Here is a 19,592-nt window from a genome sequence, read left to right on the forward strand (position 1 = left end):
ACTGTCGTAAATGACGAGTGACCTGAAAAATATAATACACCTACGATACAAAAGTCTATGATATAAGGGTTCCTGAAGGATAGGATGCGGTTTAAAGCTCATCTGGAGCACTATAGCCTCCAGACTTAGACTTGGAAGCACCTCTTCCCCTCTTCCCACGCGTACTACCACCTCGTGAGCCCAGTCCTCTACTTCTAGATCCACGGCCACCTCTGCTTGAACGGGAAGGCGCTCCATCATTCGGGCATTCTGTATGAATGAGGTCAGATATTTGAGTACCAGATTGTAAAATAAGAGATAACGAACCACTACTCCAGTGTCCTTCTTGATTACACTTGAAGCACGAACCACTCTTGCCTGAGTTTGATCTCGGAAAGTTCGCTTTTTCTGATCCAAAGTTTCGAGATCGCTTCTGATTTGGACCACCTTCATTTGGGCACTCTGTTCAGCCTCATGAGAGTAAGTTTGATGTCTAGATGGAATAAAAACTGTACCATTCGCCCAATGCCCTTCTTCATTGCACTATGAAGGATTATATCTTAGAACGGCGGTAGAGAAATCGAAGCCACTCACCTTGAAGCAAGTCCCTGGCTTATTACCCCCACTACCCGAGGCAGCCGGTGGTCTGTCATGTGCTGGTTCAGCTCGCGGAGGCTCGTCATCCCATTCAAAAAAGCTACAGCGAGCCGCATCTGAGTTCGGACATATCCAGAACATCCTGCCCTTATTCTGGCCCTCCTTCTGTACAGTTTTTCTAACGGCCGTCAAATTACACCGACAGCGGCAACTTTCGCTGTCATTAGCGCTAGGCTCTTGTCGCTTGAGATATAATTCAGCATCCACTGGTATGACCACTCAATGCGACTCACATATGAAAAAGGGCGCTTTGCAGGAATGGCTTTGTTACAGAGTTCTGTTACATCATCATCCCACTTGAAAAAGCCACAACCAGGCTTGTTCGGGCATGTCCAGAACAGTCTGCCTTTGCTCGCTGACTCCTTGACGACGGTTCTCTGGACAGCTGGTCCACAATTACAATGTATTTGTCCAGAGTCATGGTTTCGTGATGCGGGAAGTTTGGGTGGTGGGGTGGGGCGCTTGGGAGGTTGCCGAGCGGATGGTGGCTTCGATGTGCGTGGAGGGGGCTGGGAGTCTGTTCTGATATCAGTGAGAGTGACATACATTGCTGATTTTACATACCGTCATCAGAGTCGTCGGGAATAATAATATCGATGATCGGTACCGCTGCACGTGAGGCTGGATCCGTGCTTCGTCCTTCAGGAGCGCGACCGCCGCGACCAGCGGTACCGCTTCCATGATAGCCTTCCCCGTTATTACCACCACCACCTTGCCCATCACCAGGTCTGCCTTGCTCGGCGTCTCCGTGGCGCTCTAGGTAATTTCTAACACTCTATTCAGCAGCTGTCAGCTCAGAAGACGCGAAACGTTTGTCACAAAACCCACGGTGACCACTTTGTCAAAATTCCCTTTGGCGATCATGAACATCTCCTTGTATTGCTCTAAGCTTTGATTAATCATTTCTTGCTTGGACTTCTGGCCATTGCACACTTGCACCATCCGACGTTCTGTCTGTAAGCACAGATAAGTTTATTGCAGGGCATTCCCTCAGATCAGTGTTTACCTCTCGTCGTAAGATAGGCTTGTCTAAACTCTTCTCTAGACCCATTTGATTGTATCCTTCGACTAGCCCAATACCTAAGGTGGATGGAAGAAGATATTTCGTCGCTCCTTCGTATCGTTCAATGACATAGTTGCGGGTTACAATCGTGTCAATGTGCTGGGCGATAGTTGCATCCGTTCCTATAATGTAAAGTACAGCTTAAGGTAAGACGAGGAGGCAGGGGATGCTTACCAATGCCATTTTTATCCATAAGAGCGACCAAATCAGCTTCAGTCAACAAGTTCGGTCTAGTTGTTTGTCCGTCTCTCAGTTCGCATACAGAGGGTTGAAATTCTTCCCCTTTCTCAAAATCAGGAATGTTGTTGTCTACCCATTTGTCATACGGAAAAACAAGCAAGTAGTTCTTCTCCAGGACAGTCAGCCCTGTGGAAGAACCAGTTAGCTAAATTCGGCGACGGTACTGCTTCCATTACCTGTGGCATAGAATTCTTCGCCTTCATAATCTATTTCAACAGTTGTCTGCCATCCAAGGGCGTCCTTAGAGCAAGATGCCAAAAATCGCCTTGTGATAAACTCGTAAACTCGTTTGTCGTCTCCTATGAGGTTCGAGACATGTCCCGTTGGGTGAATCGGAGGATGCGCTTTGTCATTATTCTTTCCGTTACGAGGTCGCGAAAAATCGCCGTCTGACAAACTACGAAAAATTAAGCAAAGATAAGCAGATGAAATGAAATCGCTTACGACACAGCAAAACCCCCCCAGGCAGGATCGTCTTTCTGCTTGTCAATTAGTGACGCGAAGTCGAACTGAGGATCGAATTGATCCGTCTCTGTTCGAGGGTAAGAGAGATAACCTTGCTGATAAAGTTTTTCTGCAATCTATACGACATAAACAACGCAAGCGCGACAGCAAGGACGTAAAGACGTGCATCTAGAATCTTCTTCGGTGCCAGTTTTAGCAATCTTGAGCCCGCTTTCTGGAGCTCGACGGTTGTCAGAGGCAGCGGCTTCCTATACATTATGAGTTCCTTGAGCACTGACAACTGGGCATGATGAGATACCATTTCTTAGTCTCCTTCTTGGTGACTTTCGCGACCCGCGCAAGAGACCCAGAAGTGATCATCATCTCATAAATGACGAGAGCTGCATCATACTCGAATAGATGACCTCTTCTCCAGGTGAACCGCGTCTCTCTGGCGTCTCCAGGAGAAGATGATGGTTGTGACAGGGTGAGATATATGAACCAGAAGGTCTCCGGTCTGAACGTTTGAACGTCTTTGTACCTGGCGACGACGAAACCTAAGGTGGGGAACTGACATGGCCCTGAAAGAATGGTAAGTTAGTAGAAGGAGTGCTACAGAACAGTTGAAAAGCACCATAGGATACTACATTCTTTTCATCCTCGATTTTTTTAACTTGCCGTTGAAGAGCCAGAGTCTGCATCCGGGTAAAGGCAGCTCCTACTTTGAGGTCCAGTATTGTTCTGGCTTCCACCGCATCGGCCTGAGCCCTGTCAAGGTTCACAGGATGCTGGGCAGCATTGTGGATTTGTCTACAAAGAAGGTCCCGATGATATATGTGTCAGACACAAGGGTGACTTACTGTGCAATAATAGCACTGAATCTGGCCCTCTTCACGTTAATGGTACGTTTCGCCCTTTTGCAGACTTTTTCTATCTCAGACCCGATGTGCTCGCCCTCTCGATCGCAGTCAGTCCATATCATGAGCATGTCGGCATTCTTGGCTTCGTTGAAGATGTTTCTTTCGATACTCTTGGAAGTTTCTGGGATAGTAGCCTGTACGGGGGCCTCAAACAAATCGAAAGGATCGCATGAGTTCCATTTGCGGTGGGTATCGAAGAAGTCGGGAGTCGTTAAGTGGCCCGATACGCAGGTCACAGTGTAGTAATCATTGGTAAAGTAGTATTCAAAATCATAGTTCTTAACAAACTTGTTAGCGGTGCTTCGCTGTAACGTAATATTCAGTAAGCAAAAGACCCAACGTCGTACAAGGCGGCATTCACGGTTGAAAACTGGCCACCTGAAAGGATTTGGGTGATGGATTTCGAAATTGACGGTTTCTCCGCAACGCAAAGGACGTGCATAATGTCGTTCTAACACAAGAAAGGGAGAAAGAACTGATCCAAGGTCCAGGAAGGCGAGCCTACGCTGACGCTGACGGTCGCGATGAGGGTAAGGGTAAGGTCACGGGCCGGACGTGAACGCGTCAAATCACGTGGAACAGTACAGAAAAATTCGACTGCCTTTTCCGGTTTGCAATGGACAATTCCACCACCACCCGTCTTCTCACTCTCTTGAACGTTTCTGCAACCAGATACGACAAACAAAAATGGAGCGAAGACACGTCCGTATCCAAGAAATCGGACAAGAGAGTTTCCGTCAAAATAGGTCCAGAGACAAATGAGCAAGAATACGCCAACGATGCCAGCCAACTGGGGGATACAACAGTACCTGTCGAGGAGGAAGAAGAGTTCTCCATAGAAGGCGCGTTTATGTTATTATTATCGTGTATTTTATTTCATGAATAAATTACACCAGATGATCATGACCCATATGAATACCATTTTGGTTGCAAACCATCTGCTCTATCCGAGAGTTCAAGAGCAGCTGTAGAAGCTCGGCAATGGAAAATGGAGAAGAAATCGCGCGGAAAGCTGGGGTCTATCATTGAATTTACTCCCGACGCTTCGAAGGAACCTTCTTTCCATCCCAAAAATAATGGAGTACGTCCTCGAGACTCAGTGTAATCGTCACCTGAATGAGACCACAGATTCTGGACCGCATTGATGCTCCATTCAAAGCTCGCCAAAAGAAGCTATTGCAAGGTACTTACCTAGTCTACACTTTGAACCTCAACTTAAGTTTTACAGACGAGGTGGAGATACAAAATGACTTTCTGGAAACCCTTTCTTCATATCAAGATGTCTACCTCTCTCCAAGTACCTGGAAAACCAAAAAGTGCATTCGTGAAGCGATAACGTTGCATGCACTGAATCATGTAACAAAGTGAGTTTACAAGACCGTCCCCCATCCAGTTAGGTGACGGAATTGTTAGGAAGCGTCGACGGGTTCTTAAAAATAACGAGCGACTGTCTCATGCGTCAAAAACAAATCCAGATGCACCACTTCCCGAGGATGCGCAAGATCAGGGTTTTACTCGACCTTCAGTGCTTGTTCTCCTTCCTTTCAGATCGTATGCCTTTGATTGGTTCAATGCTCTCAGATCACATACACCTTCTCCCGCATATCAGATTGAAAACCAATCTCGATTCCTATCCGAGTATGGTCTACCTCCAGGCGCGGTAGACAAGCTGGTAAACGCAGAACCAGGGACCTACCCTCGTGACCATGTCGAGACTTTCAAAGGAAATGTAGACGATAGCTTCCGGGTAGGCATAAAGTTGACGAGGAAGACTATCAAAATGTTTGCCGAATTCTATGGATGTGATATCATCATGGCGAGTCCTATTGGTCTTCGTCAGTCCATTGAAAAGGAAAAGTAGGTCCTGACTTATGTGCTGGGTTCCAATTTAGTCTTATAAATTTGTAGAAATGCTGACTATCTGTCGTCTATTGAGATAGTCATCATTGATCAACTTGACGCACTGGCTATGCAAAATTGGGAACATGTCAAAGTGAGCTTTCCGTATTTAAAGTTGTTCAAATTCTTATCCTTGTCAGTTCGTCCTCTCACATCTCAATGCACTCCCTAAAGAATCCCATGATACCGATTTTTCACGGATCAAGCCTTGGTATCTAGATGGACAGTAAGTTCTTTTATTGGGGCCTTTAATGTGGCTACAAGTTCTCCCAAGCGCCGCGTACCTCCGACAATCAGTATTACTCTCCGCTTTTGAGACGCCTGAAATACGTTCCGTGTTCAATGCAAACCTCAAAAATGTAGCCGGAAAAGTCAGACTCGACAAGCGATGGGCTCCTACTGAGGTCCCGGATGGCATTCACCAGGTGAGTATACTGCGCTGTTTGGACCCGAGTCTTCTGATCGTCGATTGCACCGCAGGATTTCGTTCACTTTGATTGTGGTAACCCAAATGATGAAGCCGACAAACGCTTCAACCATTTCACGACCCAGGTAAAGCGTTTCGTTCTCCTTTCTTGCCATGTTGACAATGAGCAAACAGCTATTTCCGTCAATACTTAAATCGGCCGTGCAAAGTGCCAACACCGTTATCTTTATTCCGTCATATTTTGATTTTATCCGAGTTCACAATCATTTGCGAAAGCAGAAGGGTGTGACGTTCACTGTTTTGTCTGAGTACGTTGTCCTTGCTCCAGTGATATTGACGCATCGTAACATTTTGGACATAAAGATACTCGTCGAACCAGGACATCTCACGAGCTCGCCAGGCATTCTTCACTGGCCAGAAGTCGTTCCTCCTCATTAGTGAACGTTTCCATTTCTTCAAAAGGCGTGTCGATCAATCGTGTTTTGGTGAGGACTAATTATCTGACCGTTGCTCCCAGATACAAAATCCGAGGAATCCGTAACCTCATATTCTACGGGCCCCCTGACCACCATCAGTTCTATGCTGAACTACTGTCTTATCCTTTTTTGGACGATGGTGTCGAGAGTTCGGATGTTACTTCTCGTGTTCTGTATTCTAGATACGATTGGTTCAAACTTGAGAGAATAGCTGGCACTGAAGGTGCCAGTGAGCTTATCAGGTCCATCTAGCTGTATTATACGACTTGTTGTCCAAGGGGACATTGTCATCGTTTACGGTTCATTCTATGGAGGCGCCTCGCTTTCTGCAGTAGGGTCGGAGGTCAGCTTACCTGTAAAAATTGGTGTGAGCGAACAGCATGTCTGCGTTTTTAGTTCCATAAGGTCATCCTATTCCACTGTTCTTTGGGTTACCTGGCAGTTCCTCGCTGGTCATCACCATATCCAAAATAAACCGGCGCTTGCCTGGTGTCTGGTGTTCTCTGACGTGGCCACCTTCAAGCTTCAAGCTGCAGCATCGTGAATACATGATACAATGAAAATACAGTCGGAGCAAATAGTTATAGCAGTTATCAACGAAAAAATTAAATATCCTAAAACCCACTCGTGGTCACCCGTAACTGCTCTAGCTTTTTGAGCACTTCACCAACAGATCGATCCAACTCTCCAGCAATAGAACTCTGCTTAGGTCCTGGTAGCGTAGCGAATGTCTCGCAAAGATCCCCATCCACGACAGCTTTCACTGGCGTGTAATATCCGCGCCAACTCAACTGATCTCTCCCGACCAAGCTCGGTTGCTCCGTTCGCATATGCTGCTCCAATGTTGATATGAAATCTACGTCCTCCTTCGATACAAAGGGCACGAGAACACCTATAGTTCCATGCAGGCCTGTGTACAGCAGAACCTCACGACCACCAGCGACCAGGGACACTTTGTGTATCGAAGTCACAAGGTCGCCAATGTGGAAATGACAGAGCATTTTTGTCTTGTGAGGAGCGCCCATTAGCTGACCTTTTTCATGCAATATTCCGGCACCCGACGGATCATCATCGACTTGGTCGGACATTTTAGAATCGAGGCGGTTAACAAAGACGTTGCCAAAACGATCACCGCATGCCACAGTGTTATAGTCGACCATAGTGACAGCGGATATCCACCGCGGCTGGCTATCGTCGGCGAACACGAGCAGGCGATTTTCAGGTGCCTTATATACAGCGAATGATACTGATTCCTGCATTTCGCCAACAATAATTCTAGAACCCTGAGTATTGAGACTGATGATGGGCGAAGCAAAGGTCTACAGAAACGATGAACATACAGACGTTTCTCATTTATGACAGTCTTACCTTGTTTTCGACCTTGCGCAGCAGCTTCTTCTTCCCAATATCGTATATCCGTAGCGCGTTCCCGACGCCAGCAACCAGACGTCCTTGGAAAGCCATTAGAGCCAAGGGAACATCATCTGTTTCCGTCTAGTGACAGGTCAGTTTATGTCTCGCCATATAGGCGGAAGACGCACCTTGTGCAATAGCTGTAAGCCAGCACCATCATTAGTGAACTTGTAGGTGCGGAAGTATCCACTAGTGCAGGATCTCGGTGAAACGATGGTGTCAGCCGCCGTTCCTACAACCAGGTGTAGTTCTCCGCCTCTTGCAGAGAACGGAACAATGGCAAGAGAGAACGCAGCTTCATTGCCATCCAGCTGCACCACTGCAACCGTTTTGGCCTGTTCATTCTCATTCAGTTGTGCCCTCTAGAAATTGGGAACGGAAACGCACCTCAACCGGGTCCACAATTCGTATGCAGGACCCCCAATTGCCTGCCGCCGCTTTTGGCCGACCAAAGTCCGTCACAGGCAAGTTAACCACCTCTTCATCAATCTTTTTCCCTTGTTTCCGCTGCAGTAGCATGTCAGAATCTAGGGATATCTCTAATCGAACAGACGTACCAATTCTGCCAATTTATTGGCAGCTGCATCGTCACCCAGCGTACGGTGGTCTCCTTCGATGAGATAGAAGTACTCGTTATGTGGATGGGTAATAAACTTTCGTGGAGTATAGGATAGCGGGATTGAATCTGCTTTCAGTTTCGTGCCTAGCTTGGGAATCTGGAAAATCCTGTAAACAAGAGAGATGCGTCAGCAGGATGCGGAGACAGAAATCATGACGAAGGAGGATGCTCAGTAGGAACAATTGATAAAAAAAGTAAATTTCATAAAGTGTTTCGAGACACTTTCAGGATCTCTAAGGTCATCTTGGTGCCTCCATCGACAGCCAGAGAGAAAGGACGCCATAACTCACCGTAACGTGCTTCCAGTGATCCCGATCAGACCCTCCGGACTTAGCTCTGCAGAAAAGCCCCAGGCATAATCGAAGTTTTCGAAAATCAAAGGAGTAAAATGCATAAGGTTTTGATGTGTGTAATTGAGCCATGAACGTGATGATAGTGCTAAAATTGCCGGATTCTGCTGAATTTGAACGCGAATGAGACGAATAGGCCTCGTTCCTAAGAAACTAATGGCAAGTTCCGTCAGCTCAGAGATAGATCGTTCCAGTAACACACATACCGGGTACGGGTATCAGTAAGCTGACCGTTAGTTGGGTCCAATACAGTTCGAAGGAGGACTCCGTTTTGTAAACCAATATTAACGAACATTGTCGGTTGCGTCTTGTTGATGCTGGCATCAAGCATATCTGCAATGCAAATGGATGAAGGCGGAGCGGTAAGAGCTTGCAAACTGATCGTTTCCAGTGTGGTTTCGGGATCCAATGAAATCACGCGAACAGTCTGGTCCTCACATCCCACTGCCTAGATAACTTGTCAAAAAATGACCTGAAAAAGACAAGGATGCGCATACCAAGAAAGGAGTTCTTTGACGACCTTCAGGAACTTCACCTATACTCAGCGCCAGGACCGTACTGCCCATAGCTTTGCGGTCTTGATACTCGTTCAGCTGACCATCCAAGTCCAATTCGAAATACACGAGCTCGGCAGAACTCAATGCAACTACCACCTGTCGTTTGTTTGTTGTAGCGCAGACGATAGTCTTGCCGTGAGGAACTTTCCACTCGTTTACACGAGTGTCAACAAGAACATGGCGAATGCCACCAGGATGGACTTGTAGCAGACCATCGGAACCTATCTGTTGAACGGCAAGCGTAGGTGCAGAAGACAAGAATCCTGTATCCTGCACTTCCTCAATTGTTTCTCCAATGGAGAGGACCAGTGTTCCGTTAACGAATGACAGGATGATATAAGAGTCGAAGGGGTCTGGCGGGGGAAAACATGAGCAAAGACTCGCAAGCAACATAGGTTACTCACCGTCTTCAGCTCGTTTCGTTGTCCATACAGCATTTGGTATACCGGGCAGATCGGAGCTTACAGATTCTTCCACCTCAAGACCATGACGCAAGATTCGTAGGGTACTACGGGGTCCTCGGCCGCAAGCTGTGAAAATCTGCGGTGTATCTGAGTTTGGGAGTCTGGATAAGACTTTGGAATCGAGAATAGGATCCAAAGATTCAAGTTCGTCAGCCACGACGAGGTTATCCAACGGGCGAGGGCGGAAATGAGCATGCGGTAGCGGTACAGTTGGGTCTGCCATCCCAAATGAAGAGTACGAGGTGGAACTAAATTCAGGCTCGTCATCATCATCACCGAGCTTCTGAAATTGATAAAGATAGCTTTCAAAAACAGTAAGCTTAAGTAGACCAATGTATTCATAACGTACTGGTTGCCGAATTCCGAGGTCACGAAAAGAAAACCGGATTTGAGAATACAGAGGCTGGCAGCGACTGGAACTGTGTCAAAGTACTTGATTCTAAGGGACTTGACTGTTTCATCTTCATGTTCAATTGTGACCTTGAATAGATCGCCATCTTCGCTCTGAAGCAAAAAGAAGAACGCGCCCTAGTTTTACATTGAGTAACTCACACAATAGCAGAGGTTGACAGTCACCTTCATCTTGTGCATGACTGCAGCAGTAATGATTAAGCCACGATTAGGATCTTCCAAAGGACCATTTCGCCGGGGAATAGGAACTCTATGCTGAGGCGCATCCATATGACGGTAGATGATGTGATCTTCACAGCACACCAGAACACCGGATGGTCCATCAAAACGATCGGAAGATGCCAGCTGCCCTCCCGGCACTTGTAAGAGCATATTTGCGCGAGGATCAGTGGGTTCACTCCACTTGCGAACAACATGATTTAGTCCCAAGTCCAGCTCATAGAATGTGAGCATCTAGATAGAGTTAGTAATATCATGAGAGGGGTATAAATATGACTCGCCTTTTCAGCGCGGTTGAAAGCTTCACCCGTTGGGTCTTGGTCAGACTCTGAATAATCGACTTCTAAAGCAGCATACATTCTGTACGAACATGAGTACTGGGACATGAAAACTTGACATTTATACGCACGGATTCTCGAAGCCGACATCCAGTCCAACGATATGATGAATAATCGCCGAGTTTTTGTGCGCTTCGAGGGGCGAAGAGATCGTCAAGTTGGCGGCAGCATCTCGATTGAGAATGTAGACCAATTTGCTCTTTTCCATAGCAGATATCATGACACTTCGTCCTTTGGGATCGGTAGCCAGATACTGACCAGGCACGATACGACGCGCGCCGGATTTCCCAAATGTCTCTTGATGAAGCTTGACGAAATTACTGGTCTTGGGATCATAGTCCAAAATAACGATACGGCCTGAATCAGACCCTACGATTGCGTAGTCTGAGAAATGAGGTGTAAATGCATAATCGCAGAAAGGATACGTACAAGGGCTCACCCTTCGTCCCTCCCGTTAGTCGAAAGGCAGCCAATGATCTAATTGAACCAAAGACATCCGTAGCAATGACAGTCGAGACCTTTCCTGTCTGAGGATCTGGCCGTAGTAACTCTAGACGTGTACCATGAGAAACGATGATTTCCTGCTGTCTGGCTCCAGAAAAATTGCCAACGATGGCCTGGGTAATTGCCGTTGGGGGTTGTAGTGTAAAATTGTACAGATGCATGGCGGTTGCGTGTGGTCAATGGCCGCCACGGTTCAATGAAGAACGCAACGGAACACTGAGGAAAGAAAAGGTCGTGGTTGGTTTAGAAAAAGCTTCTGTTGACATCTATTTACCTGTGCCGCCCAACACTTCCACCCTTACCACCAGTCACTCCCCAAACCTCGTCGAGCGCGATGGGTAATGACGGAGGAAGTATCCCAGACCGCCGCGACCTAGTTCGAAACAAGCCAAAGGTATATATTGCCTATCTTCAGCACTGTCTCTAACAGAGATGCAGGCAGAACAAGCCGACAAAGCGAACCAGACCCGCGCCCGATGGTTCTTTTGCGCATTATCCAAGGTTGGTATGTTTGTGGATTTGTCAAGGTCTTTTTCTAAACGATTGCGTTATACAGCGAATACTTCAGGAGCCCATAGTGGCCTGCGCTCTTGGGAAATTGTATAACAAGGATTCAATATTGGAATACTTACTTGACAAGTCTGCGTATGGCGATGGGGAAGACATTTGCGGTCATATACGTTCACTTAAAGTGCGTATTACTTGATTAACTAATTCAGATGCTTGACTTACCTGTGACAAGGACATTAAAACGCTATCCTTAACTCCCAATCCAACACCTCCTTCTCCTGGTTCAATCACTAACCACGCCCAGTTCATCTGTCCCATTACTCTCAAGGAAATGAACGGTCTCCTACCGTTCGTATACATTGCCACTTGCGGCTGTGTACTCTCTCAGGCAGGCTTGAAGAATGTTTCTACGACACCCAAAGAGGAAAACGGCGAACAGCTTGATGTGTGTCCCCAATGCGCCAAAAAGTTTTCTAGGGCAAACGACATCATTCCGCTCAATCCCCAGCCTGAGGAAGAGGAACGTATGCGGGAAGCTATGGAACGCAAACGACTTTCTGAGCCGCCGAAGAAATCTAAGAAGAGAAAGAATGTCTCCCCTGCAAATGAGGCTCCGGCGAGTAAGAAACAAGTTGTAGCGCCGAGCATGAATTCGGGAATAGCAGCGGCCAGTCGTGCAGTCGTGAGTGGTTTGGCGATGGAGGAGGCGAAGCGGAAGGCAAACATGAGTGAAGCAGTCAAATCCCTGTACTCCGAGGGTAGGCCGAAGAGGAAGGAAACGTTCACAACGATGGGGACCTTTACACGGGTGAGTGTGCTCTTTTTACATCGGTAGCTACGTATGCTAATTTGGATGTAGTATGCTTAATCACTTGGATCTGTATTAGTGTCGTATAATATAATTTTCCTGCAATGTTGGTCCGTTATATCGCCTTCGCTAACTTAGTGGTACCGGCCTTGAGGCATTTTGGTCAGACTACTGTTGCAGGTCCTGAGTATCTTGCCGACGTCATCAAAACCCCTTGAACCAGAACGATGAGCATGAATGTTGCCCGCCACGTTTCGCGCTCTTTAATTCGGCCCCACCTGGTACGAAAAGTCCCATCGAGGACGCTTGTGACCTTGCAGAGCCTCAAGGTCATCTATTACTTTGTACAACTCGAGCATCGAATTCACAATTTCATGTTTAGTACACCGCTCATGCTACTGCTCAAGGTGCTGGACGCAATGGCACGACCAAGTCCAATGACCTTGAACTCAATCTCGCGACACCGAAGGAGTTAGGCGGCACTGGACAAGGCGAGAACCCCGAACAGTTGTTCGCGATGGGATATTCCTGTGTGCACTTCCCTTGTCTTGTCGAGCTATTCACGATGTTCTCTTGTAGCGTGCCTCTTGGGTGCCATTCAGCTCGTAGCACGTGGTATGGGCAAGACAGAGATGGCAAAGAATGCCAAAGTGCACGTCAGCGTACATCTTGGAGAGCCTAAGGACATGGAAGGGTTCGGAATTGGGGTCGACATCAAAGTGGAGGGTATTGATGATGAACTTTTGCGAGCTGGTCATGCGGTGCGTTGCGTGTATGCACTCAGGCCCTGGACTGACTTGATACAAACTAGTTCTGCCCTTACAGTCGTGCACTCAAACACGGAGCTGTCGTCAACATCTCTACCGCGTAAAAGCATATAAATTTCAGCCGTATTAGCTATCATGTATCCAGTAATGAATGGCCGGGATTGCATCAGGATTGCAGACTCAAAACAGACCCATAGCTTGTACCATGCCAGTCTAAGTTTTCCGTACCAGATTTCCCTTGTATTCTATGGTCAAATTTACAGTTCAAGTCTAGCAGCATCATTTGTGCCCATGACCATCTGAGATTAGATATAGTCCTGGCACCACAAGAAGGCCGGGATTTGATGACTACAATATCGCCCTTCCTCCTGTGAAGGCGCTGACGACCAAGAGTGACACAGCGTTGAAATATTTCCTTCGCCTCAGACACTGGACAATGTCTGATGGGCACCTCCCTCTATTCTTGAGTAACGGCGTACCCATCAACCTGTTCTCCAATCGCAATTCTCAGACCGGCCCATACGCAATCCACAAGAGCGGCACCATTGGCACAGGCAAAGACCAATGTTGATGCATAGAAGAAATTGGCGTTCCCTGTGCCCTGCGTCAGCCACAGCCTATGGAACAAAGGCAGAAGCATTGTAGCGTGTAAATGAAGTAATGAGGTAACGATGGGGTGTCGGAAGTCTGCCACGCCATTAGTGAAGTCCGCAGCATACAAAACACTATGACATTACAAGGGTATATCTCCGGGAAGAGAGAAATCATCGACAAGAACAGCCCTGGATCAGATAGAGTTAGATATGCTTTGAATATGCCAAGTACTCCGACGAGCAGGAATGTGGCATATAGACTATCATACCTAGATACATGCATGAGTTATAATAGAGGGGGAAAGTGAGTTAAGCATACTGAAATTTGATGCATATAGGCGCTATGTAAATCAAGAGATGTACCTATATCACCTGTCAAGATATCGCTTAGAAGCAGAATGGCGTCTCCTCACCGAGAACACCATCAAGAAGAACGGGCGGAAATGATCAAACATTTCGGTGAAGAAATACCACCAAAGCCCAGGGTTAGGCGTTAAGTCGGGAAGGGTAAGACTGGTTGCTTAGGTTAGCGAAGTTCACCGAGCAAGATATTGAATAACCTTGCACCCCATGTCTGCGATATCCAAAGGAAGTCGCCTGAGACAAGAGTTGACGCAAGCGTGAGAACAAGAACGTATATGGCCAACTCGAAAACATGTCCCAATGATTGAGTCCATTTCCCGGAGAACGGTCTCGGAGATACAAGTTGTGAGATTGGACTGGTTATCAACAGGAGAATAATTGGTACTATGAGGACAACGGAGGAAAGAGATAGTTGCACAAGAAAAGCCAAAGCAAGCAAAGATGCAGATGTCCGTCCTGGTAAAAAAAAAACTGAGCACCGAAACGCGGCGTAGAAGTGAATGGACTCACTTTCGCACGCAAACATTATAGCTAGCAAACTTACAGCATTCTCAATGGACGATGTGGAGAAAGCCAGACTTGGAAGGAACAGATAGGGATTTAAGAAATACCTAGGAGCAGAAGTCAGTGTAGAACACTAAAGCAAAAAGGTTGCAGAACTACAGGGCGGCAACCAAAACATCTCTACTGCTCTGCACGATATTATTCCTGGCCCTCCATATGCGTACCATTGACCAAGCACCTATTGAGTCGCACAGTGTCCATAGCAAGGACGCAATAATTCGCGACGGAGACAAAATGGTCGTGAAAAGAGAGAGGTATAGTGGAGACTGTCTGAGCATCAGTATACATAACCACTATTTCCGAAGCACATACGTGTCGAAATACACCCCCAGAGTACGGATCCACACCATTATTGAAGAGATATATGCCCTCCTTCACTGCAGAACATGTCAACTAGGTGACCATATGCTGGAGGGTCGAACGTACAATTGAGAAATGAGGTAAGGGGCGAAGACAGCTGGTGGTCATGAATGAGATATTCATGGATAGAGGTGCACGAAATCAGCAGCCGCGACGCGACCAACGCTGAAAAGACGAGACCGAGGGGAACAGTCGACGGTGTTTTCATCGAGGGTGTTTGGCCGAGAGTTACTACCGCACAGCCACTTGCTCTGTTGTGCATTCGTACCGCCAAGTATACACTGTACAGCACAGTACTCGCTGTCTCTGGCTCATTCTACGCCTCTTACTTGCTGACAAGTGACGTGAATGGTCACAGATGAATGCAGAAGCCGACGAAGAGCTCGAACAGATCAGGTGGGTACGTATGTCCCTCCGCAGTTAATGTTCGCTGAAGAAATGTCCGTCTAGACGATATGAAGACTTCACTACGATAGGTTTGTGGAAGAGATTGACGATGTAATCCTCGAAGGTTCTAAAGTGAATCAAAATAGACTGGATCCAGGATGCTATCTTGGAACGGAACAGACGCATTCGGAACGCGAGGAATGAATATATTGCACTACGTGGACGACACGTAACCTTTTCATGGTTATGGGCCCAAGTCAAAAGGGCGATGAGGACAGGACAGAGTTGGTTTGTCGTCAGTCTCGTTGGTGCGTTGTTCGCACTACACACAGCTTGCAGTGAAATGTTAATACTACTTCACAGGAGTTTGCATTGGCTTGAATGCCGCTATCATTTCAATCATCACGGAATGGCTCTCCGACATAAAGATGGGGTATTGTTCTAATGGGTGGTGGCTAAATCAGCAGTTCTGCTGTTGGGAAATCGAAGAGGAGGAGACGGATGCCTGTGATTCGTGGCATCCTTGGAGTACAGTCACCCCGGCGCGATATTTTATCTATGTTTTGTTTGCGGTATGATCTGCTCTCTGCTTATTGTAACTTACTGACTCTCCGGGAGGCCACGTTCTCATTCACGGCTGCCCACCTCGTCCGCTCTCTAGCTAAGTACGCTGCGGGATCTGGCATTTCGGAAATCAAATGCATTCTAGCCGGATTTATTATGCAAGGCTTCCTTGGTTTCGCGACGTTTTTCATTAAGAGCATAACTCTAGTGAGTCTTTGAATAGGTTCAATGACGCGTCTTACCTTGTGCAGCCTCTAGTAATTGCATCGGGGTTGTCTGTCGGTAAAGAAGGACCATCTGTCCATGTGGCTTGCTGTATAGGCTATCTGGTCGCCGGACTATTCCAGCGGTTTTCTCGTAGCGAAGGTCCGCCCCTCCTTAACAGCTCCCATGTTTCATGACAGCTGAACGCCGGTGACTTGCAGGGAAAATGCGTGAAATTATAACCGCAGCCAGTGCGGCCGGTGTAGCAGTAGCCTTTGGTTCACCCATTGGTGGCGTGCTATTTTCCATTGAGGTGTCTATCATACCCATTACCATTCTGTGCCGTTTTCCTGATCTTGTTTTCCAGGAAATGAGCCATGCTTTCAGTATCCGGACTATGTGGCGGAGTTTTTTTTGCGCACTGATGGCCACGGTCACCTTGTCGGTGAGTTGTTGCACTTAGACAGGTAGAAATTCATCGCTCATCTGGCGCATAGGCCATGAACCCTTTTCGTACAGGTAAACTGGTACTGTTCCAGGTGACATATGATCGCGATTGGCATTTTTTTGAAATCATATTTTTCGTTGTGCTTGGAATATTTGGTGTGAGCACGAATTTCGTATCAGTTCTTTGTCTCATCATACTTCAGGGCTTGTATGGGGCCTTTGTTGTCAAATTCAATCTTCAAGCGGCCGCCTTTCGTCGAAAGTTTCTCGCTAAGCATGGTGTGGCCGAGGCCGTCACTTTGGCGACCTTGACTGCCATCATAGGGTACCCTAATCGCTTTCTGCGTATAGATATGACCGAAAGCATGGCAATTCTATTTCGTGAATGCGAAGGAGATGTTGATAACATCTGCCAGTAAGCCATTCTACAATCTTTCGCATCAATGATGTCCATATAGATTCAGAACGGCCACTCAATGGCGAATAGCGAACTCGCTCATACTAGCGACTTTGATTCGGACTGCCTTGGTCGTGATATCGTATGGCTGTAAAGTTCCTGCTGGTATATTTGTGCCCTCAATGGCGATCGGTGCTACTTTTGGAAGGATGGTTGGTATCATTGTCCGGGCAATGTATCTGTTAGTGCCATTCGCTAAAGCTACATTGTTTTTTTTAACTGTACCTCAACGACAGAGCTTATCCTCAATCGGGCATCTTCGCTTGGTGCGACCGTGATGTCCCATGTATCACCCCTGGGACATACGCGTTTTTAGGTGCAGCCGCGGCTCTCAGGTAAATCTTCCGGTCAGTTTCAAACTTATCTTGACAACGGTTCGTAGCGGTGTCATGAGAATAACGGTCACTGTCGTTGTAATCATGTTTGAGCTGACAGGCGCCCTGACATACATCTTGCCAACGATGGTAAGATTTTTGTAGTTTTCTGATGTCAATCTGAATGGTTTGGTATGGTCCATAGATCGTTCTCTTAGTGACCAAAGCCGTCGGTGACTTATTAGGTACCAACGGAATCGCCGACGAAATGATCAGGTTCAACGGCTTCCCTTTCCTAGAAAAAGAAGACCATGCGTACAATGTTTCTAGTGCGTCATATTATTACGGACTTCTTTTCAAGTTTGATGTTTTCATAGTATCTGCCGTGATGCGAAATGAATTGCATGTTTTGACTGAGACTGGTATGCAGGTCAAGGACATCGGTATGTGCCTCCGAAGTTCCAGGACAGTGATTGCTGATGCCATTGAAACACCAGAGGCGATCCTCGCTGCTACGGATGTGAAAGGGTTTCCCATAGTGTCTCCCGACGGTTTCCGGACTCTGATAGGCTACATCGGACGAGCGGAATTACAGTTCATCCTTGGTGTGTACGCAGCCCATGCATCACGCTTTTGCTTAATCTCGAGTATTAGATCGTTTCAGGAAGATCAGGGATGTTGACTCGGACACCCCATGTTCTTTTATGTCTGACGACCGTGATTGGGAGCGTCTGAATATGCCAGCTGGATCCGTGGGTATTGAGGAGGACTTCTCGGAAATAATATTACAGACGGCGACATTCAACGAAGGTCTGAAGTTCTGGCCCTGGGTTAATCAAGTACGTTCATTGATGGCTCGGAGAATTTATTTATATCTCATCCCCTGCTCCACAGACGCCCATGACGGTCTCACGGCAACTTTCCTTAGAGATTGTGATGCAACTTTTCAAAAAAATGGGGTATGACTCGATTAATATTCAGATTTTGCATAGATTGATCCCCGACATGCAGGCCTCGAGTCATATTAGTCGAGGATCATGGAATGCTCACCGGGCTGGTGACCGTGAAAGACGTCCTTCGATTCATTGCAACTGAAAAGCCCGACCGTCAACTATCTTTCGACGAACGCGGAGGCCTAGATGGGCTACTAGAGGAATTATGGACTTGGTCTTCTGATATTGTTCGACGAATCGTATCGTGGAGTCCTAGTCTTCTCCGTCGGTGAATATTTGTATTCAATTTTTTAATTATTATATTTTCCGATTATTGTGACGTCATTGTATGTCAGGCAGTATAAAGGCACCTTTTGAAATTTCCAGCTGTTCTAATTGGGTGCGCATATACGAGGGGCGTGCTCCTCGTATTTTTCTTATTATTCGTCAACCATGGCTCCCTCAGCATCCTCTGAAGCAGATAAACTGCGTTATTCCCGAGAGCTGGCGGCCTACACCCTTCGTCAATTTTCTGCATATACCGCACACCTTTCGCCTGATAAGGTCGTTGCAGCCAAAATACCACCTGAAATTTCTGCGAGACTGCAGAGAATATGTACGTTTCTCTGTCATCTCGTTGTCGCATTCACCCGTTGCTCAGCAGTCTCATGAATGGGTTTTCTCAGTCCAAACATCCGCTAAATTTTCCGAGCAGCAGAAGCCAAGCTCAGTGGTCGTATAGCATCTGCATTGATGATTTGTATCGTCTTGATATCGTGCTGTGAGTTGACCGAGGATGCGCTGGCTCATCGACATCGCTGACGACCATTTCCCTGCCAGCGTAGATATTCATGGGAAAACCCCTTCCGTTACATGAAGTCCACGGCTGCCGACTATATAATATTCCCATTATCTTTGTCGTATATTGGTACTGTAAACCCTGTATATGATTTTCTTGGTCTCGGCTACCAAATTGTCGTCGATCCAGGCGGCTGTTGCATCATACATGATCTCACCTTTCTCAAGGTATGCTACCCTCGTGATCACGAGCATCTCCGTCTTTTTTTGGAGCCCCAGCTTCTCTATTGTAGCCAGTCAGGACATTATCTTCGGATGGCGGATTTCGATGACAAAGAGTCGTTCTTGAGTGTGGATTTAAAATTACATTTCGAGGTAGGCACATGTCGGACTCTTCCATCAGAAAGTGGAGTTGGCAGCACGGAGTTTCATTTAACCTCATGCTATAACAACGAAGATGTACTCATTAAGTCGCAGCTTTCAAACACTCAAAAACTTCAACTGGACAGCGACGAAATCAAATTACTCAAATAGATAGGTATCG

The 19,592-nt window shown here is 46.9% G+C and overlaps 8 protein-coding genes across 8 annotated transcripts; 5 read left to right on the top strand and 3 right to left on the bottom strand.

Annotated features, from left to right (window-relative positions):
• Positions 1-17: 17 nt before the first annotated feature.
• Positions 18-3,839, bottom strand: BT62DRAFT_124743 (prokaryotic type I DNA topoisomerase). Its single transcript, XM_043179772.1, has 16 exons — positions 3,665-3,839; positions 3,244-3,608; positions 3,018-3,193; positions 2,703-2,964; positions 2,571-2,652; positions 2,384-2,520; positions 2,116-2,336; positions 1,874-2,065; positions 1,643-1,821; positions 1,465-1,590; positions 1,201-1,411; positions 870-1,153; positions 574-819; positions 495-522; positions 307-450; positions 18-249 (listed from the first exon to the last, which is right to left on the bottom strand). Exons 1-15 carry the CDS (start codon positions 3,743-3,745, stop codon positions 446-448), a joined length of 2,595 nt encoding a protein of 864 aa, XP_043040033.1. The 5' UTR covers positions 3,746-3,839; the 3' UTR covers positions 18-249; positions 307-445.
• Positions 3,840-3,921: 82 nt separating this feature from the next.
• On the top strand, positions 3,922-6,494 carry BT62DRAFT_949458 (DUF1253-domain-containing protein). The gene is made up of 12 exons (XM_043188105.1): positions 3,922-4,145; positions 4,200-4,384; positions 4,432-4,486; positions 4,532-4,667; positions 4,717-5,160; positions 5,212-5,296; positions 5,343-5,428; positions 5,477-5,627; positions 5,683-5,754; positions 5,804-5,937; positions 5,993-6,106; positions 6,147-6,494. The coding sequence occupies exons 2-12, from the start codon at positions 4,292-4,294 to the stop codon at positions 6,355-6,357; spliced, it is 1,581 nt and encodes a 526-aa protein (XP_043040034.1). The 5' UTR covers positions 3,922-4,145; positions 4,200-4,291; the 3' UTR covers positions 6,358-6,494.
• Positions 6,495-6,626: 132 nt separating this feature from the next.
• Positions 6,627-11,241, bottom strand: BT62DRAFT_994128 (uncharacterized protein). The gene is made up of 14 exons (XM_043190453.1): positions 10,916-11,241; positions 10,548-10,860; positions 10,420-10,498; positions 10,085-10,372; positions 9,858-10,036; positions 9,449-9,810; positions 8,985-9,397; positions 8,694-8,935; positions 8,428-8,640; positions 8,076-8,244; positions 7,906-8,025; positions 7,647-7,853; positions 7,474-7,599; positions 6,627-7,424 (listed from the first exon to the last, which is right to left on the bottom strand). The coding sequence occupies exons 1-14, from the start codon at positions 11,139-11,141 to the stop codon at positions 6,720-6,722; spliced, it is 3,642 nt and encodes a 1,213-aa protein (XP_043040035.1). The 5' UTR covers positions 11,142-11,241; the 3' UTR covers positions 6,627-6,719.
• Positions 11,242-11,263: 22 nt separating this feature from the next.
• Positions 11,264-12,415, top strand: BT62DRAFT_968361 (DUF602-domain-containing protein). The gene is made up of 5 exons (XM_043188902.1): positions 11,264-11,374; positions 11,419-11,481; positions 11,537-11,671; positions 11,723-12,298; positions 12,350-12,415. The coding sequence occupies exons 1-5, from the start codon at positions 11,315-11,317 to the stop codon at positions 12,356-12,358; spliced, it is 843 nt and encodes a 280-aa protein (XP_043040036.1). The 5' UTR covers positions 11,264-11,314; the 3' UTR covers positions 12,359-12,415.
• Positions 12,416-12,431: 16 nt separating this feature from the next.
• BT62DRAFT_1076091 (OsmC-like protein) lies at positions 12,432-13,348 on the top strand. Its single transcript, XM_043179179.1, has 4 exons — positions 12,432-12,627; positions 12,681-12,828; positions 12,878-13,059; positions 13,110-13,348. Exons 1-4 carry the CDS (start codon positions 12,526-12,528, stop codon positions 13,167-13,169), a joined length of 492 nt encoding a protein of 163 aa, XP_043040037.1. The 5' UTR covers positions 12,432-12,525; the 3' UTR covers positions 13,170-13,348.
• Positions 13,200-15,176, bottom strand: BT62DRAFT_968364 (PIG-U-domain-containing protein). The gene is made up of 9 exons (XM_043188903.1): positions 15,012-15,176; positions 14,898-14,962; positions 14,685-14,851; positions 14,532-14,632; positions 14,219-14,477; positions 14,072-14,171; positions 13,978-14,021; positions 13,803-13,927; positions 13,200-13,752 (listed from the first exon to the last, which is right to left on the bottom strand). Exons 1-9 carry the CDS (start codon positions 15,151-15,153, stop codon positions 13,523-13,525), a joined length of 1,233 nt encoding a protein of 410 aa, XP_043040038.1. The 5' UTR covers positions 15,154-15,176; the 3' UTR covers positions 13,200-13,522.
• Positions 15,177-15,201: 25 nt separating this feature from the next.
• Positions 15,202-18,631, top strand: BT62DRAFT_949464 (voltage-gated chloride channel). The gene is made up of 19 exons (XM_043188106.1): positions 15,202-15,341; positions 15,396-15,421; positions 15,479-15,640; positions 15,696-15,904; positions 15,951-16,103; positions 16,148-16,262; positions 16,322-16,413; positions 16,468-16,545; positions 16,598-16,705; positions 16,751-16,962; positions 17,012-17,185; positions 17,241-17,339; positions 17,387-17,468; positions 17,524-17,647; positions 17,696-17,761; positions 17,816-17,923; positions 17,973-18,157; positions 18,213-18,277; positions 18,330-18,631. The coding sequence occupies exons 1-19, from the start codon at positions 15,304-15,306 to the stop codon at positions 18,541-18,543; spliced, it is 2,310 nt and encodes a 769-aa protein (XP_043040039.1). The 5' UTR covers positions 15,202-15,303; the 3' UTR covers positions 18,544-18,631.
• Positions 18,589-19,216, top strand: BT62DRAFT_931976 (uncharacterized protein). Its single transcript, XM_043186250.1, has 3 exons — positions 18,589-18,866; positions 18,937-19,031; positions 19,091-19,216. The coding sequence occupies exons 1-2, from the start codon at positions 18,704-18,706 to the stop codon at positions 18,990-18,992; spliced, it is 219 nt and encodes a 72-aa protein (XP_043040040.1). The 5' UTR covers positions 18,589-18,703; the 3' UTR covers positions 18,993-19,031; positions 19,091-19,216.
• Positions 19,217-19,592: the final 376 nt, after the last annotated feature.

This window comes from Guyanagaster necrorhizus (genome assembly GCF_019112545.1).
Source record: "Guyanagaster necrorhizus MCA 3950 unplaced genomic scaffold BT62scaffold_12, whole genome shotgun sequence".
Taxonomy (NCBI): Eukaryota; Fungi; Basidiomycota; class Agaricomycetes; order Agaricales; family Physalacriaceae; genus Guyanagaster; species Guyanagaster necrorhizus.

Bases quoted from the DNA above. Each gene is read 5' to 3' on its own strand.
- BT62DRAFT_124743 (XM_043179772.1), bottom strand. From the start codon at position 3,745: ATGCACGTCCTTTGCGTTGCGGAGAAACCGTCAATTTCGAAATCCATC. The intron at 2,965-3,017 runs GTGCTTTTCAAC...CCATTCTTTCAG, and splicing joins AAAGAATGTAGTATCCTATG to GGCCATGTCAGTTCCCCACC. The intron at 2,521-2,570 runs GCACGTCTTTAC...TATGTCGTATAG, and splicing joins CACCGAAGAAGATTCTAGAT to ATTGCAGAAAAACTTTATCA.
- BT62DRAFT_949458 (XM_043188105.1), top strand. From the start codon at position 4,292: ATGGAGAAGAAATCGCGCGGAAAGCTGGGGTCTATCATTGAATTTACT. The intron at 5,161-5,211 runs GTAGGTCCTGAC...ATAAATTTGTAG, and splicing joins CAGTCCATTGAAAAGGAAAA to AAATGCTGACTATCTGTCGT. The intron at 5,938-5,992 runs GTACGTTGTCCT...TTGGACATAAAG, and splicing joins ACGTTCACTGTTTTGTCTGA to ATACTCGTCGAACCAGGACA.
- BT62DRAFT_994128 (XM_043190453.1), bottom strand. From the start codon at position 11,141: ATGCATCTGTACAATTTTACACTACAACCCCCAACGGCAATTACCCAG. The intron at 10,861-10,915 runs GTGAGCCCTTGT...CTCATTTCTCAG, and splicing joins ACTAACGGGAGGGACGAAGG to ACTACGCAATCGTAGGGTCT. The intron at 10,037-10,084 runs GTGACTGTCAAC...ATGTAAAACTAG, and splicing joins CAGTCATGCACAAGATGAAG to GGCGCGTTCTTCTTTTTGCT.
- BT62DRAFT_968361 (XM_043188902.1), top strand. From the start codon at position 11,315: ATGGGTAATGACGGAGGAAGTATCCCAGACCGCCGCGACCTAGTTCGA. The intron at 11,375-11,418 runs GTATATATTGCC...ACAGAGATGCAG, and splicing joins TAGTTCGAAACAAGCCAAAG to GCAGAACAAGCCGACAAAGC. The intron at 11,482-11,536 runs GTTGGTATGTTT...TGCGTTATACAG, and splicing joins TCTTTTGCGCATTATCCAAG to CGAATACTTCAGGAGCCCAT.
- BT62DRAFT_1076091 (XM_043179179.1), top strand. From the start codon at position 12,526: ATGAGCATGAATGTTGCCCGCCACGTTTCGCGCTCTTTAATTCGGCCC. The intron at 12,829-12,877 runs GTGTGCACTTCC...GTTCTCTTGTAG, and splicing joins GTTCGCGATGGGATATTCCT to CGTGCCTCTTGGGTGCCATT. The intron at 13,060-13,109 runs GTGCGTTGCGTG...GATACAAACTAG, and splicing joins TTTTGCGAGCTGGTCATGCG to TTCTGCCCTTACAGTCGTGC.
- BT62DRAFT_968364 (XM_043188903.1), bottom strand. From the start codon at position 15,153: ATGAAAACACCGTCGACTGTTCCCCTCGGTCTCGTCTTTTCAGCGTTG. The intron at 14,633-14,684 runs GTAGTTCTGCAA...TTCTGCTCCTAG, and splicing joins GATGTTTTGGTTGCCGCCCT to GTATTTCTTAAATCCCTATC. The intron at 14,172-14,218 runs GTTATTCAATAT...CTAAGCAACCAG, and splicing joins TCGCAGACATGGGGTGCAAG to TCTTACCCTTCCCGACTTAA.
- BT62DRAFT_949464 (XM_043188106.1), top strand. From the start codon at position 15,304: ATGAATGCAGAAGCCGACGAAGAGCTCGAACAGATCAG. The intron at 17,340-17,386 runs GTAAATCTTCCG...AACGGTTCGTAG, and splicing joins GGTGCAGCCGCGGCTCTCAG to CGGTGTCATGAGAATAACGG. The intron at 17,648-17,695 runs GTGCGTCATATT...ATGTTTTCATAG, and splicing joins CCATGCGTACAATGTTTCTA to TATCTGCCGTGATGCGAAAT.
- BT62DRAFT_931976 (XM_043186250.1), top strand. From the start codon at position 18,704: ATGGCTCCCTCAGCATCCTCTGAAGCAGATAAACTGCGTTATTCCCGA. The intron at 18,867-18,936 runs GTACGTTTCTCT...GGGTTTTCTCAG, and splicing joins TGCGAGACTGCAGAGAATAT to TCCAAACATCCGCTAAATTT.